The sequence below is a fragment of the Balaenoptera borealis genome (assembly GCF_965194805.1).
Source record: "Balaenoptera borealis genome assembly, chromosome: 8".
In the NCBI taxonomy this organism is placed as follows: Eukaryota; Metazoa; Chordata; class Mammalia; order Artiodactyla; family Balaenopteridae; genus Balaenoptera; species Balaenoptera borealis.
This window is the reverse complement of record NC_138865.1, coordinates 59,996,842-60,016,164: the sequence shown is the minus strand read 5'-3', so window position 1 is coordinate 60,016,164 and position 19,323 is coordinate 59,996,842. Positions and strand designations below refer to the sequence as shown.

The following is a 19,323-nucleotide window of genomic DNA, read 5'->3' as shown; positions in this document are numbered from 1 at the left end:
AGTGCTTTGTACCAAGCAAGGGCTCTGTGGAAGCACCTGTGACCCGCACAGATCATCCTGGGAAGGCCCTGACTGTCATAGCTCCTAATTAATCTCAAAACTCAAGGCCTGGGAATAGGCCACTGGGGAGAAGCAGTGCCAGGGGATTCAGGGTTTAGGCAGCAGAATGTGCTTAAGCAGCACAGTACCTAATGGAAACTGCCAATCATCCTGTCATTTAGCCACTGCTGACTGAGCCTTCCTAGCCAACAGGGAAACACACGAGGCATGGTTCAAGCAGCGTAAAGACACATGGATCCCAGCCTACAGGAGGCGAGGACGAACAAATCAAGCAAACACAATTCTAACACTGTAAAGTATGGTCCACAGTTTATTTTGCTTGGCGGGCTGAATTACTGTGTTTGTTATTTAGCCTCAAATCTGACCCCGCCACACCCCACCCCCATCACGTCTACCATTAGGGATTCAACTCCTAGAAGGTTCTGTGGATCAGTCTCATTACCAGGGCATGATTGGCCATTTGGTTTTTTCCAAAGCTCCTAACAAAAATGCAGCACACAAAAAAATGTTTTTGAAATGCGATCTTTATTACTGTCTTGGGGCAAAAATTGTTTCTGGTGCTATATAGTCACAACCTTTTCATGGAAATTAATGGGAACAAGGGCTGTAGTTAGTAGAGATTTGGTCTAGAGCCAAATTTGATGCAATGTATCTATTTTATCAGAGAAGCGGTAGTTTCCTCAGTCACCATATGAGACCCGGGTGGATTTTCCGGAAACTGATGGTTCCATTGCACCAATTCAGCGAGAGTAAATTCAGTGTTTTCCACAAGAACTTACCTCTAGAAGCTCATCTGCAATCTGCAATCGACCATCTTTCCCAGCTGCTCCATTTGGATCAATCCCCACTATAAAAACACTCATCCTGGACCGGTCTTTGTTCCCAGCAAGACTCAGACCCAAACCACTACGACCCTTCTCCAGTTCAATCATATGTAGCTCGCCTGTTAGGGTTCCATAACGCTCTCTGATATTTTCTACACACAACAAGAACAAAACACCCACAGATAGTAAGAGCTAATTCACAGCCAAATGCTTTACTACGGAAGGTTATTTAGAATGGCATCATAAGGGCATTATTTGTACCAAAATGTAATCCTTGGCAGTTAAGAAAACGCTAAATAGACTGGCGGCCTGGGCGTCAAGACTGGTTTCCTGGAGCACCCAAACTTTGAGGAATTTCTCTGCAACCAGGGTGCAGAGTACAGTATCTGATTAATCAGTTCACCTGGGGTGATCAGGCCCAAAGAAGTGATCCACATTAACAAACTCTCAAAAGACTGTGATTAAAACAGAAAGTTACTTTATCATTTGCAGAGAACAGAACATCCAGAGGACTTGTCTTTACTGGTCAGTGGAAGCTTTTCTCCCACAGGAAAATCTACATGGCATGTCACATCATGTTGGATGGTGCTCGGTACAAAGATCCAGAATAAAGGGGATGGGTTTTCTTATTGCACAGAGCCATCAGGCCACACACACTGATGTACCTGCTGTCATTAAATGAGACCTTTCATACCTCACATCCCACATGTTCAAGAGGTAGAGTTTATTCTTTAATCTGAGAGGGCAAGGCCACAGGTAGATGCCCCAGGCCCAGATGAACGACCAGCCAGTGGCCAACACTGATCACCAGGCACGTGAGTGAGCCATCCTGGAGGTCCAGCCCAGCTGAGCCCAGCCAACCACAGCACCTTGACAGATTAATAATAACTTGTTTTCTTAAGCCATTAAGTTTTGGGGTGGCCTGTGACATGGCAATATATGAACATTCCATTTGATGTTTTCCTCAGAGTACATTCTGGCCACCTTGATGGATTAGCAAAACATTCTAATTTCATTAGAAATACACTGAGAAAACTGCAAACTTTACAAATCATTTCTTAGAAAACGTTACTATTTGGCTAATGTCATGCACTCTATATTGATTCTTAACTGCATCAATTTCATAAACTGCCATTTCCTGATTTCCTTCTTGAATCTAGCAGCACAAATTTTGTACTCTGTACTTCCTAAAAGCATATACCATAGCATTCTTAAAAGAAATACTTACATTTTTAAATGAAACTTTTTAAAGCACTGACACATAACTTTGAGCTTAATGTTTAATGTTTCCCTGTAAAATGGCTTATTTCCTTAGGAAACGGAGACACACCCACGATCCTAATAACAGCTGCCTTTGAATGCTTCCTATGCGTCATTATGGCTCCTCAAACATTATCTAATTCACTGTTAGCAACAGGGAATGTAGGAACTGAATTTTAAAAAGGGGGATACCACCAGGCTAAAACTTAGAGGCAGTTAAACAACTTCCCAAATGTCTCAAGTTTTTATCTCAACAATTATACTACGTTACCATCTTAGTACAGAAAATACCTAACATCAAGGCTGTTCTACCAGCAACAACAAATAGATTTTACAGTGAGGAATCTGAGGCCTAAAGGGGGGTGACGACTTGTTCGAGACCAAGAGATGGCACATCCAGTACAGCTTCTGAGAGAGTGCCCTGTCCTTTTTAACTCTCATACAAATGGCAAAGTGGGCTTGAACAGGGATGCAGATTTAAAAAAAGGAAGAACGTGATTTCATGCCTCAGGAATGTGTGCTGTATTCAAGTATAACGAACAGCAGTTCTTTCCACACAAAACTGCAGCATGTATAACTGAAGGTGAAACGTACTTATTCATCCAGGACATAAGCCTTGAGAAACCCAGAGCTACTTTAATTTAACCTCTTGTAAGTCAATGCATTTCAGAAAGACAACTTACTCCAGCTGTAACCAAACTCATCCTCTTTGTCCACATCTGCTGAGATTTCACTTGCCGGTGACTGTGCATGATCCTCGCTCATTTCTGCAAATGCTGGAGGAGGGGGCGGAGGCACACCGCACAGCGGAGCCTTTTCTGGCTCGGATTCTGACTGACTGGGAGCCTGTGGGAACAAGAAGAATGCAGTGGGTATGCAGTCTGAGGAAGGAAAACTCAACGAAAAGAAGTAAGTCTGCAATGTCAAAAAAAAAAAAAAAAAAGAGTAGCTTTAAAATATCTCACATATTAAATAATGGGAAAATATACATATATAAAAAATGGTAGGAAGGATTCAGGTAAGGTTTAAATACACTCAACAAAACAGTATGTTCAGAGCACAATCCATTAAATGGTTATATGGTATTTCAAGGTGAAGAATTAAAGGCTTAAATAACTTAAGATGAAAAGTTGTACAAACTTCCTTTTTTGGAAAAAATCTCATTCAAAAGTTATCTGGGCAAGATTTTGGGGGTCTAGAAAAGGCTTCCAAGAAACTAGAAAAAAATTAACGAAGTTAATCATATAATCAAGCAAAGCAGTTCAAAGCTTGTTAGTGAGAATATATATAAAGAATTTTTTATTTCTACCTGAATCCTCTCTCAAAATGACTTGTAACAAATTCATGAAAATGAGCATTGCACATGCAGGGTTCATCTACCACGGAGACAGTTTGTTAGCAAAGAGCACACAAATTCAGATCTCAGGGGGGCTGGTTTTAAGGGACAAAACCACCGGCCCCTTACCAATGTAGCCCTAAAGGAAAATGGGAAAACAGGGTTGAATACTTCATACACACCCAAAGTTTGGCTGGTATATTTGCTGTCACTTAGGGTTACAAGTCTTATTTCAAAAAAAAAAAAAGGACTTGGTATCATCAGGTTCTTTTTTTCTTTAATTGAAACACAGTTGATCAAATTTTTGTATTATAGATTATCAAGCAGAATATTAGAGTTAGAAAGGCCCTTAAGTCATTTTATTCATTTACTCATTTTGCAGATTAATAACCCAAGGCTGTGAGATGTGAAAGATTTTGTTCAGAATCACCCAGTGAAACTAGACTTCTTTTTGCTTAATTCTTAACCTAATCCAATGCACTTTCCATTATATCATGTTGTCTCCTCCAATTTCTACAGTAAGACAGAGAGTACCTAACTCAAGGGTCAGAGATACCCAGCTAAAGTTCCAACATTGCGGTCAGGCTGTCCCTGATGCCTTAAACATACATTTTTCCTTCCTTCTTTGTTTCACCTTTTTTTTTTTTCCTATATAAAAATTCCTCTGATATACCTCATTTTGTTTTATATGTATATATCTGGAAAAAGATTGTGACTAAGAAATATTTCTTTGAGAACACACTAAATGACAGGCATATACAAATACTTAAGAATAATTAGTGTCAAGAGTCAAAATATACCTAAAATTGAAACTACAGGGCACTGAATGTGATCTTTCTTTGATGATTCAGAAAACACTTCGGATGCTAAGCTACCCCAAAAATGATCCTGGCAAACATGAATTACTATTTTTCCGGCAAAGCACAGGTGAGCTGATTGATAGACACTTAGGGGCAACAGATTTTCAAGTCACAGAATCTGCTGCATTAAAATGTTTGGTTTACATACCATTGGCCAAGCAGACAAAAATTACTAGTGGAAACAGAATCCTTGTCATCCTCCCAAGTGTTGTGCCATAAAACACTCAAATTAGCAATGTACAAATAAATATGAACAAATAAAAAACTTCATTTGATCCAATGGAGGTTCATTAAACATACTAGGGTAGGAAGGAACATGTAATTTTTTCTGGTTAAAAGTTTTTTAAAAATTTACCTCTCTAACAATGGGAAATGTGAGAAAGCATGAATTAAGCCCATTTCATTTTTAAAAAGTAGAACAAAATCTAATATAAACTTGCCATAATTTTAATAAATTTATGGATGCATATTTTATAGATCTTACTCTCTGCATAACTTTTCTGAGCTGTTATTTTCCTTAAAAACAAACAAACAAAACCTGCTTGTCTAAAAACTATTCAGGATCTTACTTAGGCAGAACATTTTCACACTGTGAGTGAAATCAAATGGTGCCCTAACATAACTGATTAATCATAAAGCCAATACAAGCCTACATTTACTAAAGGGGTAATTAGATGTTCTATTTTATTATCCCTGATACTCTCATTCTTACTGAGATCATGTAAGTTAGCTTGCTGTTGACACTTCTTAAAATTTACCAGTAAAAATACAACTCTTTAACAAAGACCATTTAGCCTTCATGGGCAAAAATGCAAAGTGTACTTGAAATCACTCCATGCCATGTATGCACACAAGTATAACGTACACACACAGCACACTGTAACACACCCACTTACTTGTGAAAATTTCACACTAAGACAAACCTTAAATGGTGTGGGAGCAAAAGGGTTAGTTGGGGAACAACGGAAGAGAACTCTACTTGAATTCTGTAATGCCTACAGTAACAGAAAACATATTCCTTCAGATATAGCATCTTTGGTTATCCATATTACAATAACATGAAAAATCCAATGAATATTCATAAAATGCTTCCTGAAAAAAATTAACAGCTTTCTTCCTTTCACGATCAAATTATAGTATACAAGTTCTTGTAAGTTTTTGTTTCAATTTTGGATTTATAATTTCATCAGAATATGAGAATATCCAAGTATAGATTTACAAATGTTGAAACAGTTCCATGTTTCCTCATAAGGCATTTACACGGACATACTTTATGAATATTCAACAAACTCCTGCATATACACAATTATGTATGGAGTGATTAACTAACAGAAGAGCTTTTAGGACTACCTTGTATAAGTATGAGAAGGATTTAAACCAATACAAGGTTTTTAAAGAAATTATGTGTGAAAGTAGCTCATACATTTGGCAACTAACAAAAATTTATGTATCTGAAAATTCAACTCACACCAAAATATAGGAAAGGCATTATTGGACTCACGATTCTCCCTTACTCTTCAGAAGGGCCATGTAATTTCAGCTATAAAAATGAATAGGTTCTGGCAAGAAAATGTGCTTAAGAAAAGATTTGCATGCCCACTCCAAACACACAGTTTTCTGTTTTTTTTTTTTTTTAATCCTTGCCCAAATTTAGTAAACACTGAACTGGGACAAAGGCACAGTAGCAACAAAGAACAAAACATTGGCAAAAGGCAATGGCAAGACAATGGTCATTATCCAACCTTGTCAGCGTTGAACTGTAGAGAATCAGCAAATGGGTTAGTGCTGCTGAACTTGTACTTAGGGTAAAGGTTGTGCGGCAAGGAAGGCAAAGGGGATTTCTAAAAGGAAACATAAGAGGCGCTGAGCGCAAAAGAAATGTACTTAAAACAACTCATTTATAAGGACAAAGCAATTGCTGATTTAAATAACTGTGCGACACTAGATCCTGTCAGAGCTCATAATTAATAACAACATCTTATCAAACAGTCTAGAACTCAGGGTTTACCTCTAGCAACCTGAATCCACACTCAAATCTAAATCTGGCCACAAAACACAGAGGAATCAAGTCTGTCAAACCGATCCCAAATTTCTTTTGTTTTCACTGAGTGTCTTCACTATTACCGACAGAGAAGCACATATATTTCACCCACTTATATTAACACATGTACCATGCATATCAGTAAACATTCTTCAAAATTGAAACCATAAAAGGTTTTCACTTACACTTAAAAGCAAATTATGCTTTTTTGGTAAAACAAAGAAAAAAGAGTCTATCTGTTGCAGAGTGCAAATTAAACATTTGTCCGCTAGTCCGTTGGTAAACTTCAGTATTCTGTTATCTTGTTTCCCAGTAAGGAAACTTTTCATACCTTGACTAGATATTAAGTTTGCTTCAATTAACAGTATTCTTTAATTTAAAAAATGAAATCAACAATTTTTAAAGAAATGACCCGCTGTACAGTGATGTTCTCTATTTCTGCCCACTTTTTGTGGAGCTAGGAACATATGTATGTGTGTGTATATATATATATATATAAATATAAATTTCCTATAAAAGTTCCCATATTACTGGGGAATTTACGAGGCTTTGGGTAATATTTGAAGTCCTGCCTTATAGTGTTCACACAGGCTTTGCGGCTTGCCTGTGATACACTCTGAGCTTGGACTACTGGAGCTGAATATATGTATTACAGGCAGGATGACTGCCAGAGAGAATGTAGCATTTTCATAGTAAAAAAAAGAAAAAAAAAGAAAAAAAAAGAAAAGTAATTTCCCTAGCACAATAAATTCTTCTCTTTTTTCACACTGCTATCTTTTTCTTTTATTGACTATATCTTTCAGGGGAAATTGCAGACGTTTAAAATTCATTTTGGCTCCAACTAAATGTTTGTGTTACTTCTCTCTATAAAAAAGCCCTACTGGCAAGCATCAAGAGTAGGGAGAGGTTGTCATGTGACACCACCCTGTATGAGAGAACACTCTACAAAGACTATCCTCACTCAATACGCCTGCACTAAAGCTTATGCCACATCACCCTTTCAATCTGCTCTTCTTGCAATGTTTTTCCTACAGAAGGAAGATGGGTAAAAGAAATGGGCACACTGACATTTCTGCTCATCTCAACTTTCTCTCTGCTTTTCAATTTAAAATGTCAAACTCCTGCTTTACAAAAGAGAAGATCACAAATGCCAAAAAACATGACCATTTATTAAGGTGGAAGAAATGACTAGGCAGAGATTAAAAACACATCCTAGGCAAAGTAACTCAATGTTATGGAAAGTAGATTATTTCTAATCCTCATACATGGAATTGTCAGGTTTTACATTTCCTTTATAATTCTGTAGAACAATATAAATCAAAATAATAATGGGAAGAAATGGAATATTTAAAAAGAGCTCTGGTTTTTTTGTTTGGCTTTGCTTTTTGTTATTTCAACTTGCAGCTCTTAAGGATTAGAATTTGGCCCTGATAGGAAAGTATAAAAGTACAGGATGAGCATAGCAAATGAAATAGTAGATCACTCTATTATTAGGGAAGGATTTATAGAAACAGACTATATCTCTTATTAAAAAATCAGTGATGAAACTTGTGTTTATAGTTCCAAGGGCTGATGAAAACAGAAACGTTGTTAACTAAGAAGCAGCACAGGGAAGACAAAATCATCCTCTGGCCCATATTAGTGGGACCCACCCTTTAATGAGACAATGTGGTCAGACTGAGTTTGAAGTGTCATACTGGTGGAATTATCAGGGCTAGTTCTGGGAAGTTCTAATTCTTGAACAGTTTAAGAGCCAAAGAGACTGACTGGCTTTTCAGTCTATGTACAAGTTTTTCTTGAAGCTTTATTATATCCACAAATAAAATGTTTCCCATCAAGAGACTCTTATGTATGTGTAATTTTTTTCCTTTAGATTCCTGGAGACATGATTATTTTCATAGGGAAGTAAATCATTAAAAACAAAGTATATCTCCTCTTAAATGCAAAATTAATTCTAATTTCCCAAAGCAAAATATGTATGTAGAGGAGGAAAAATATCTTTCCTCTACCTATCGTAGATTCTTGACTGGACCTCTGTAACGAAAAACAAATTAACGAGAGAAAAGCATGTATATTGATTTAACGTAAGTTTTGCATGACACGGGGCCTTCATAAGGAAATGAAGACCAGAAGAAATGGTTAAGTCTGAGTGTTTTTACAGGAGGTCTTATGAAGAGTAGAAAGTTACAGAAAATATGATAGGACAAAACAGCACGAGCTAAGTGTAATTAACTGGGGGAAACTTAGCAAGGCCTGTTCATTCTGATTCCTCCCAGGATTCCTCCTCCTCCTCTGGAGATAAGGATGCTCCTTTCCTTAAGATCTCTCAGAAGAGTCTTCTGACCTGCTTCAGCAGAGAAGGGGGAGGTCAGAGTCTTTCCAGCACCCACCTTTTCTCAAGTAACTTCAGTTTAAATATTCAATATACCAAGGTGTCGTATTTCAGGGTACCATGTCCTAAACCCTGTCACGTATCATTTGACTACACATGTCATTCTAAGCAAGATTTATTCTGGAATAATTGCTATAAATCAGGCTTCATTATACCTCAGATAATAAAATAGGAATATTTTCCAGGTGCATGAGAAAAATATCTTCCTAGTGCATTAGAAAATGTGACTGGCATTGAAAGAAATGTTTGTAGTTTTTTCAAAAGTAATCTGAGAATCCTATTCAGCAGTTTATAGTATTGTCCTAAATGATATAAAAGTTGGAAATTAAAAATAAAACAAAAAAAGGAATAAAACCCACCCACACACAAAAAATAGCTTTAACTTAACTTAAACAGCCATTTACCAACATTATCATACTGTGTCTATGTTTAACACAACAAATGGAAACAAATGTAGAAAGATCTGTAGTTATTTAAACAAACTGAATAGCATCTGAAAAGAATGCAGGATGATACAGCCCCACCATTTGGCAGATTTTCTCATCTGAATGGATAATTATCACCTAACAATCAACAACTGAATGATTAAAAACTGCAGATGTGAAGATAACTGCTTACATTAAGAACTACTATTTCATTTCTTACAGTGAACTCAGACCAGAGCTACACCTGTCTTGACAACAAAAGGAAAAACCAATAGGATAAATCTGGTCACTTTGTTTCCCAGGGCACAGAATATTGACAAGTTCCTTTTACTGATCTCATCTAAAAACCTGTTTGCTATGCTCCTTCCATCATTTGAGCATTGCTATCTTAAATTTTTAATTTTAAGAATTAAAATTAAATGTATTATACATAAAATTACATATTTTAAGTTTTAGATTATTCTTTTCACTTCCCTCACATGTGATAACATTTTCTTTCTAAATACAACAAACCCTAAAAGCTAATAAGGAGGTATTTCAAAGAGATTCAGTATGACAGGGGTTCTTAAATCCAGAAGTGGAAATTCTCTATGAGCCTCAGGACATCTAGGAAACTCCTGAAATGCTATGCAAACTTTGCAGTAAATGTGAAGAACTTTCTAAGGGGTATGTGGCCCCAAAATATTTAAGACCTGCTGCACAGGAAAATATTATTTTTTTCACTGAGGCATAAAGAAAAAATAGAAAAAAAGTTTTAAACTCTTGGCATAATTTTCATCTTCGTAATTTTCAACACATCGAATACACAAAGCTTCCCTTAGTATCTTCATAAACAACATTCACTGAATGTGCTTAGAATTTCTAAAACATTTTTTAAAGCCATTTCACCTGTGACAACTGACGGTAAAATTCATTAGTAGGTCTCTGTCCACCAGGGGCTGTACAGTAATGAGAGCTATACAGTCAGTGATGATGGCTGGGAAACAGCAGGTATGAAATCACTAGCATATAAACATACAGCTTAAACAAAATCCATCATGTGGAAAGTTAATGTTCACTGGGATAGACAAATACATGAAAGATCATGCACAGGAAATCATGAGATTGCATAAACTGGAAATTCTGTCCAGAGAATAAATTTATAAAGAAAATGAAATCTCTCTGGCTTCTAAGGGACTTGACTAGACGTCACAGACTGTCAACCTGAATGACTCCATCACATCCCTCTTAACAACTTAAATATTTTATGACTATAGTGAACACTAATAATTATCCATCTAGATGCCTATGGGCCACCAATGAATCCTACTTGTGTGTTTTTAACAGGCTTCAAGTGTCTGCTAAACATGGTAGAAGGGATTTCCAGGACAACTCAATGGGGAAAAAAAAAGAAAAAAAAGCAAAATAAACTTCTAAAAAGTCTCCTGAGATTTCAAGACTCGAACTCGGGTCCTAGAAACAACTTGGCCCTGGATACATTAGATTCCAAGTTGAATACTGTTTGGATATGCCTACCTTGCCCTTTGTGTTTGCTTACCCTTGGTCTGTTTATAATGCTCTGTACCATAAAGACTACAGGGTTGCCTGCTTTCCGAATGGCTTCCACAGCTTGTTCATGGCTTGCATCTCTGAGGTCCATGCCATCCACCTGCAATGGAAGGCCTCAGCTTAACATTTCAAGAAGCTACAGAACAACAGAACAATTTGTCGATCTGGGGTTTTGAGGATCCTGGGTGAGTCTCCTAAAAAATCCGTTTCAGATTCAAAAATAACTGAGAGTACTTATGAGGCTCCAGAACCTTTCATTTGTCCAGCAGACTTGTGGTCCCTTGTTTTGGACACAGATTTCTGTCTCCAATAATCAACTGAAATAATAATCAATTAGAATGAAGGCTCTGCTTCTGCTTCCCTTACATTGCCCAGTTGTCCCTTTCAATTAATAAATCAGCATCATTAAAGAAATAATACAAGGGGACTGCCTAGCAGCACTGTTTTCATCATGAAAGTCACTGTACAAATTTTCTTCCAATTCATTACAGAGTGGTTGGGGAAGTGGGTGTGTGACGCTTTGTGTATTTCTCTCTGTACAGGGAAGCCTGAAGTTAAAAACAAAATTCTGATGTTCAGAAAAATCAGGTTATGGCAAGGTTAGTTTGGCAAAAGAATCTTTGCAGTAGACGTGGTAGGAGCTGGAAGCCAAGAAATTGTGCTTATCTGTTAGTAATTCTTATATAAATAGCTTGAAAGCGAAAGTTATTTTGTAACTTTTTATTGACCATGGCTTGCCTGGGTGATGATCAGCTCAGCTTATGCACTATACGAATAGGAAGGAAAATAGTTTGAAAGGCCAAATGCTAATCCTGCCAGAAAACTATAGGACACTGGTATAATTTTATCATTTCCAATTACCAGAGAATGGTATATACAACAAAATAGAAAAATCAGAGTAGACATAATTCTGAAAAAGAAAATTATTAGATCTCTGCATAGAACATTATCACCTTTAAAAGAATTATATACTATATTTAATTGAAAACTTCCCTCATGTTGATACTTAGATGAAATAACAACATTTCTTTCAGTGCATATTAAAAATGGCTTCTAACTTTTTGTAAAATAAAAGTATTTATGTTTACTATATATTTCATTAGTGGGAAAATTTAACAGGACATTAAATATCTTTGCTCAAGTCCAAAGAACTCTATACTTAGAATGGAATACTTCTCAGGTCTCTAATTTACATACATTTTCAGAAACTCTTAGTAGAGACATGTTCTAGAATCCCCAGGATTAAAGAGGCCTAAGGCTTCTTATTTACAGAAAAAAGCCCCTGCACGTAACAACATTCAACAAACTGTTGCTTAGCAGTATTTTACCACAGGCAAAAATCCTTTCTTTTCAATTTGAAAGGGATGTTTTAACTCTCTTAATACACTGAAACAAACATTTTGGTGCAAACTATGATTAATCTTTTCTTGAAATAATTTATAAACATTTCTTACTTTTTTCTACTTAGGTCAAAGGTATTCAATAGTGAAGTACCTATAAAATAAACTGCCTTGTGATAATCTTAAATTAGAAATTTTATGTAGTACTATAACTAAAAAAGAATCCTTTAACAGGGGGCTAAGGTATCATCTAATGAAAAGTAAAGATGCAGGAAGAGAGAAAAAAAAGCCCATCATTCTTCCTTATAAATGGTCAGAAGAAAAAAAAACAAAACACCAGACATGGCCCTTGCTTTCTCTCAAGTCTCAATCTTCTTCCTTCTTCAACTCTCAGAGACAATCAATAAAGGAATAAATAGATCAATGCCCAAAATGTTCATTTCAAAGTTGTGACTGATATGTATAACCTTCTTCTACACAATTAAGGCATTTTAGTGTCTAAGTTATATGGATTTCAAAAATGAGAGACAATCACTTGTACAAAGTAAAAATAATGGTTGTTATAATAACAAAGTGATCGGTTTCTATTTGGAAGTTGTCTCTTTTAGTCTTCTCTCTAAATCCTGACAACTCAGCAAACCTGGGTCAGCTACTCTTTCCTCTAACCTAAACTAAAACTATGCTTATGCTGATCAAATAATTCATCACACTGCTCTGAAGTGACTTGATCACTTGTCAAGTCTGTCCCACTTGACAGGCAGGCACAGTGTTTTATTTACTGTGGGATCCCCAGAGCCTATTACAGCACCTGGAATGCAACAGCTTCTCCAGGAATATTTGTTGAGTAAATGATGAGTGACTCAGGAGAGAAGAGTTCATTTAAAATATTAAACTTAGCTTCGAATTAAGGGATTAGGTACAGTTTGACCAAACGCTTCTCTCTCACACATAACGCAGTACTCATACATGCATACACACATGTGTGTATGTACCAACTCACACGTGCACACACACACACACACAGAGCCCTTACTGATGAATGGGGAATGGGCACAGCACTGAGATGGAGGAAACGCCACGTTTGGATTGGCAGGGGTGGTGGGGGAGACATTTATATAAAAGGCAATCAGAATCTTAACATAAAAGCTTTACCAGAAAGACTCACTTTAAAAAATCTCATCCAACAACATTTAAGTATTTCTCGAAATAAAATCTCATTTAAGGGATTAATTATGATGTACACATTCTGTGTGTGTATGTATACTTTTAAACGATTCAATGATTTCCCCAAGAAATTTGCTTTGTTCTTTAAACCGAACTTAAGTATTTTATCTTAGTGCCAATGTTTTTTTAAACAGTTCATTATACCCCCAAACACCCATCTCTACATCGAGATATATAATCTGTCATCATATACTGAAGAGAAAAATTATGGACGAAAACAAACAAATAAGAAAGAAATGCTTTAACAGCAAACACATTTTACTCTAATGTTGGGTCAGTGTAAAGATGATGACTCCCTTGGTAAAGAGGATGGCCCAGGTGAATAATTTTAGCACAGAAAGCTCACTGGAGGGTACCTCTACTATTCTATCTCCAGGTTTCAAGGTTCCGTTTTTGCCAGCTGGACTATCTTCAAGAACATGTTTGATGAAAATGCCCCTCATCACTTCACCGTTGCTTAGACGACTCCCCATCCCTCGTCCACCAACAATGCTGATGCCCAAGGATTTGCTTGGTTCTCGCCAGAGTTCAACCCTATAAAAAATAAATGAAATTTTAAACTCTCATAAGAAAGTATAGGGGGAAAGCCTCAGAATATTGGGTTTGACAATGATTTCTTGGCTATGACACCAAAGGCACAGGCAACAAATGCAAAAACAGACAAACCAGACTTCAATAAAAGTAAAAGCTTTTGTTCATCAAAAAGTACTACCAAAAGAGTAAAATGGCAACCCACAAAATGGGAAAAATATTTGCAAACCACATATCTAATAAGGGATGAACATCCAGAATATCTAGAGAACCCCTAAAACTCAACAACAAAAGAAAACAAACAGATCAAAAATTGGGCAAAGGACTTGACTAGATATTTCTCTAGGGATGATATACAAATGTCCCATAAGCACATGAAAAGATGCTCAACATCACTAACATTAGGTAAATCAAAACTACTATGAAATACCACCTCACACTCAGTAGGATGGCTACTATCAAAAAAAAAAAAAAGAAACCCAGAAAATAAGCGTTGGCAGGGAAAAATTGTAGAAATTATGGAGAAATTAGAACACTTGTACACTGTTGGTAGTGATGTGAAATGTTGCAGCTGCTATGGAAAAAAGTATGGAAGTTCCTCAAAAAATTAAAAACAGAATTACCATATGATACGGCAATTCCATTCCTGGGTATATACCCAAAAGAATTCAAAGCAAGGTCTTGAAAACATACGTTTACAGCCATGTTCATAGAAATATTATTCACAACAGCCGAAAGGTGGAAGCAACCCAAGTGTCCATGGACAGATGAATGAATAAACAAAACAGTATATAAATACAAAGTAACATTATTCAGCCTTAAAAAGGGAGGAAATTCTGACACATGCTAGGACATAGATCAACTTTGAGAACATTATGCTAAATGAAATAAGCTACCTAAGTGAAATAAAGGACAAATCCTATACGATTCCACTTATATGATGTACCTAGAGTAGTTAAATCCATAGAGACATAACATAGAATGGTAGTTGCTAGAAGATGCATGGGGTGGGGGATGGAGTTACTATTCAATGGGTACAGAGTTTCAATTTTGCAAGACGAAGAAAGTTCCGGAGGTGGATGGTGGTGATGGTTACAGAGCAGTGTGAACACACTTAATGCCACTGACCTAACACACTAAAAAATGATTCAAAAATGATAATAGTAAACACATTTTTTTAAATTCAAAGGAATAAAATGTTAGGTATGTTAATTTTTGCAAATATTATTTGCTCAATTTATTAAGGTTTTACCAGTAGTAAAACAAGATCATTTTAAATACTCTTCCAATTATGTGTTTTACAGGGTCTGATAAATACTAATGTATTTCTGAAGCTGATTTGTTACAAGTTAATATTGGACTCATACTCCAGGCTGGGGCACCGATGAATGTAAAAGGACCATTTTCCAGAAGCTCTAATACTGCAGACATCAAAAAATTCAGCTACCCTCAAACAGATGGTACCGTCTAAGCTTAGCAACCCAATCAAGAGAGAGAACATTTCTGCATGCACTGTATCAGAAGCCTACCTCTGTAGAAGTCTGTCTTGCCAACACAGACCTAGAAACTAAGAGTCAGCGCAAGAAGAACAGTTCTTGTTAGCAGCGCTACCAAGATCCTCCGTGATCTGATCCCATCACCACCTTCTAAATGCATCCCTCACAGCTCTCCACTTTCCTCTCTCCAACCCAGCTACAACATCATCTTGCTGTTCCTTAGGTTCATCAGACATGCTCTCCCGCCTTGGGGCCATGGCGTTTGCTACTGCCTGTGTCCTGAATGTACTTCCTCTACCCACATAATAACCACATGAACTCTTATCTGATAACCGCAAATAGCTGTCAGAGCTATGGATGAATTGAAAATACATGTCTTTTGAAAAGGCGGGATATAAGAATAAGGTGATTTGCAGCGAGGTGTTTGGCCAAGATGAAGGAGCAGCTCAGGTGACTGGAAGCAAACAGAGACACTGAGTAGAAAGCTCTGAGATAGGTAATGAGACTGTGCAGTCTACTCCCAGCTGCAGGAAGGGAGTCAGCTGACACTGGACATCAGATAAATGAAGAAAGCATGGTCCAGCATGCTCTCAAACTTGACATTTGAGGTGCTCCCAGAGGTAACGAAAGGATGGAGGTAGGACTCCTGTGCAATGAGGGAGGTCACAGTGAGAAAAGACTGGGATAAAAGAGGACCACAGGTGGCGTGAGAGGGCAGGCAACTGGTCACATGAGGTAGGTGATGAAACCCACATGTTCTTTGGTCAGCACTTTTTTCTTTATTAGAAATCTAAGATCCTAGAGATCTACTGTTTAGTCTAAAAGGATCTCACCATGATTCCTGATCTTAACAAATCTGTGAGAATAGCTTAAACTAGTTAAAATTCTATTCATCATTTTCTTTCATTCTACGAATTCTGGGAAAGACAAGAACCAACTTCTTCCATTTCCTAAGGTAAAAGGGCAAAGTACTAAAGTCAGCAGGGTTAGCCATTGTGTTTCATATTTAAGAATCCAAAATACACAGATGGGGCTTCCTCGCTCTTCTTTTAAAAATGTAAAAAAAAAATAAATAAAAGAAAGAATGAAAGAAAATGTCTCCTAGGGCTCTTTGTGGTTGCTATAAACTAGAGAGTGGTTCTTATGATTCCCTGAATACGAAAAAGTGCAGCAGCAGCAAACACTTATTAAAGGCTTATCATGTGCTCAGCGTTGTTCTCTAAGTGAGTTCCACACACTTTGATTTAATTCTCAAATCACTCCTATGAGGAGGATACCCTTGTCAGCCCCAGTTTACAAAGGGAAGAGGCACAGAGAGGTTAAACAGCCTTTGGGTACCAGCGCCTTGTGCTTCCTCAGGATGTGGCACAGACAGCAAAGTGCTTTCAGATCCACTCCTTAGAGGAAAGGCTGTAACTCCTCAAAACATCAGAGCAGATAAGCAAAGACAGAGCTGCCAAAAGGACCCCAGCGCTGAGGAACCAGACTCAGGATTCACGGAGCAGAACATGGTAAACATTCCGTGGAAAGAAAAAAAAAAAAGAGAGACCTATAAAAGAAAAATTTTACAGAACATGTGCAGAGCTGGTTTTACAGAAAAACGGCAGCCTTTCTGGAGAACACAGGTTTAAAAAAGAGTGAAATTCAGAAAAGCAAAGGTAAGACAGAGCTGAGGCCAGGCTGCTTGAACTTAGAACCAAGAGCTCCTGGGCTAAAGTCCTGCCCTTCCGCTCCTTAACAACTGTGTGACCCTCTGCAACTTCCTTAGTCTCTCTTTTACTTTCCTCAGCTGGGAAACGGAGCCAACAAGAGTCTCGACATCAGAGAGCTCCTGTGAGGATTGCATTCAGGAATACATGTAACGTGCAAAACAGAGCTTTGGGACATACTAAGCAATCAATAAATCTCTGATTACTCTTATTATGATGATTATAATTATGATTACTGAAGTAATGTCAACAAGGTATAATATTCAATTCATATGACAAATGAGCAAATGTGTACCCCAGCACCTCAATCCTGTTATGCCTATACATTGTTTACTAAGATAACTTACCATTTTCTACCCATCAGGTTGACAAAAACAGTTTTTAAATGATCATACGATGTGGTAACAAGGATGTGGGGAAAAGGAAACTCATATATATTGGAAATAAAAGTAAAAATTGGTATAGTGAATTTAAAAAGCAATTTGACAACTTCTAGTAAATAATACAGTTCAATCTATGAGCCAGCAATTCCACTTTGGGATATACACCTAGATAAATTCTCATCCATACATATAAGAAAATAAGATATATTTACTGCACAGAATTATTATAATAATAATTAACTGTTAACTACTCAAATATCAATGAGAATAAACTGTGGTATATTCATATACTGAAATGCACTGCAACAAACTGAATGAATTAGATATTTAAGTATCAACATGACAGATCTCCAAGACATTGGTTTGAGAGAAGAGTAAGTAAGTTGGAAAATGATACATACAGTATGATACAATCCTGTACATGAAAATCACACAAAAGTGTAACACAGATTATTTTACAATCTTAAAATTTACGCTTTGCTAAAAAGTATTCTCTATTCCCACACAAAGTAAGTTTTTCTTGACTGCATGAAAAAATGTCCTAGCAGGTTTCCAATGTTGTAAAGCATATTCATAACACTTGTTCCTCATTTACTAAAAGCTCTGGCTATTTTGGTAAAGCTTCCTCATGAATTTCTATGAACTTTCCCCCAAAATACCTTAGTGCTTCTATGTAGGTTAGGAAGGGCAGAGTATCTTCTTTAAGATTTATGGAAGCTCCAGACATATCCTCTCTGTAAATTAGTTACTGCCTTTAGAGACACCTCTTAGGCTGATGTGAAGGCTAAAATCGAGGATAAAAGTATAAAAATCTTCTGGTCCATAAGTTATACCCTTCTCATAAGAAAATTTCATAATGATTCCTGTGTTCAACGCTTTATTTTCTTTGTTATGAGTAACGATGATGAAGATGCTGAAAAGATCGACACTGACTGAGTGCTCACTCTGTACTGGGCACTGTACTAAGGACTTTACATGCATTATGATATTGAATTCTCCCCCAAATTTAAAAGGTTCTACTATTTATTTTTATTTTTAAATTAAAAATTTAATTATTATTTCAAAAATGTTTCTTAAGTGAAGTATAGTTGATTTAACATATATTAATGTCAGGGGTACAGCATAGTGATTCAGTATCTTTACAGATTATACTCCATTAAAAGTTATTACAGGGCTTCTCTGGTGGCGCAGTGGTTGAGAATCTGCCTGCCGATGCAGGGGACACGGGTTCGAGCCCTGGTCTGGGAGGATCCCACGTGCCGCGGAGCAACTGGGCCCGTGAGCCACAATTACTGAGCCTGCGCGTCTGGAGCTTGTGCTCCGCAACAAGAGAGGCCGCGATGGTGAGAGGCCCGCGCACCGCGATGAAGAGTGGCCCCCGCTCGCCGCAACTAGAGAAAGCCCTCGCACAGAAACGAAGACCCAACACAGCCAAAAATAAATAAATTAATTAATTAAAAAAAAAAAAAAAAGAGTAGCCCCTGCTCGCCACAACTGGAGAAAGCCCATGCACAGCAACAAAGACCCAACGCAGCCAAAAATGAATAAATAAACGTATTTAAAAAAAAAAAGTTATTACAAGATAATGGCTATAATTCCCTGTGCTATACAGTATATCCTTGTTGTCTATCTATTTTATACATAGTAGTTTATATCTCTTAATCTCTTACCCCTAATTTGTCCCTGCAGTCTTCCCTCTCCCCTTTGGTAACCACTAGTTTGTTTTCTATATCTGTTAGTCTGTTTCTGTTTTGCATATACATTTGTTTGTTTTATTTTTTAGATCCCACATATAAGTGATGTAATACAGTATTTGTCTTTCTCTATCTGATTTATTTCACTAGGCATAATATTCTCTAGGTCCATCCATGTTGCTGTAAATGGCAGAATTTCA

General features: G+C 37.0%; 1 protein-coding gene across 20 annotated transcripts in view; it reads right to left on the bottom strand.

Annotated features, from left to right (window-relative positions):
• Window positions 1–19,323, bottom strand: part of MPDZ (multiple PDZ domain crumbs cell polarity complex component) — a 358,570-nt gene that overhangs the window by 23,578 nt on the left and 315,669 nt on the right. For 9 of the 20 annotated variants that reach the window (XM_082401563.1, XM_082401561.1, XM_082401564.1 and 6 more), the window contains 6 exons: window positions 13,667–13,844; window positions 10,736–10,846; window positions 6,083–6,181; window positions 5,264–5,335; window positions 2,828–2,990; window positions 840–1,036 (listed from right to left, as the gene is read on the bottom strand). In XM_082401563.1, coding sequence (XP_082257689.1) covers window positions 840–1,036; window positions 2,828–2,990; window positions 5,264–5,335; window positions 6,083–6,181; window positions 10,736–10,846; window positions 13,667–13,844 — 820 coding nt within the window. The remainder of the gene's footprint in view (window positions 1–839; window positions 1,037–2,827; window positions 2,991–5,263; window positions 5,336–6,082; window positions 6,182–10,735; window positions 10,847–13,666; window positions 13,845–19,323) is intronic. The other 11 variants (XM_082401568.1, XM_082401569.1, XM_082401552.1 and 8 more) reach the window with 5 other exon arrangements.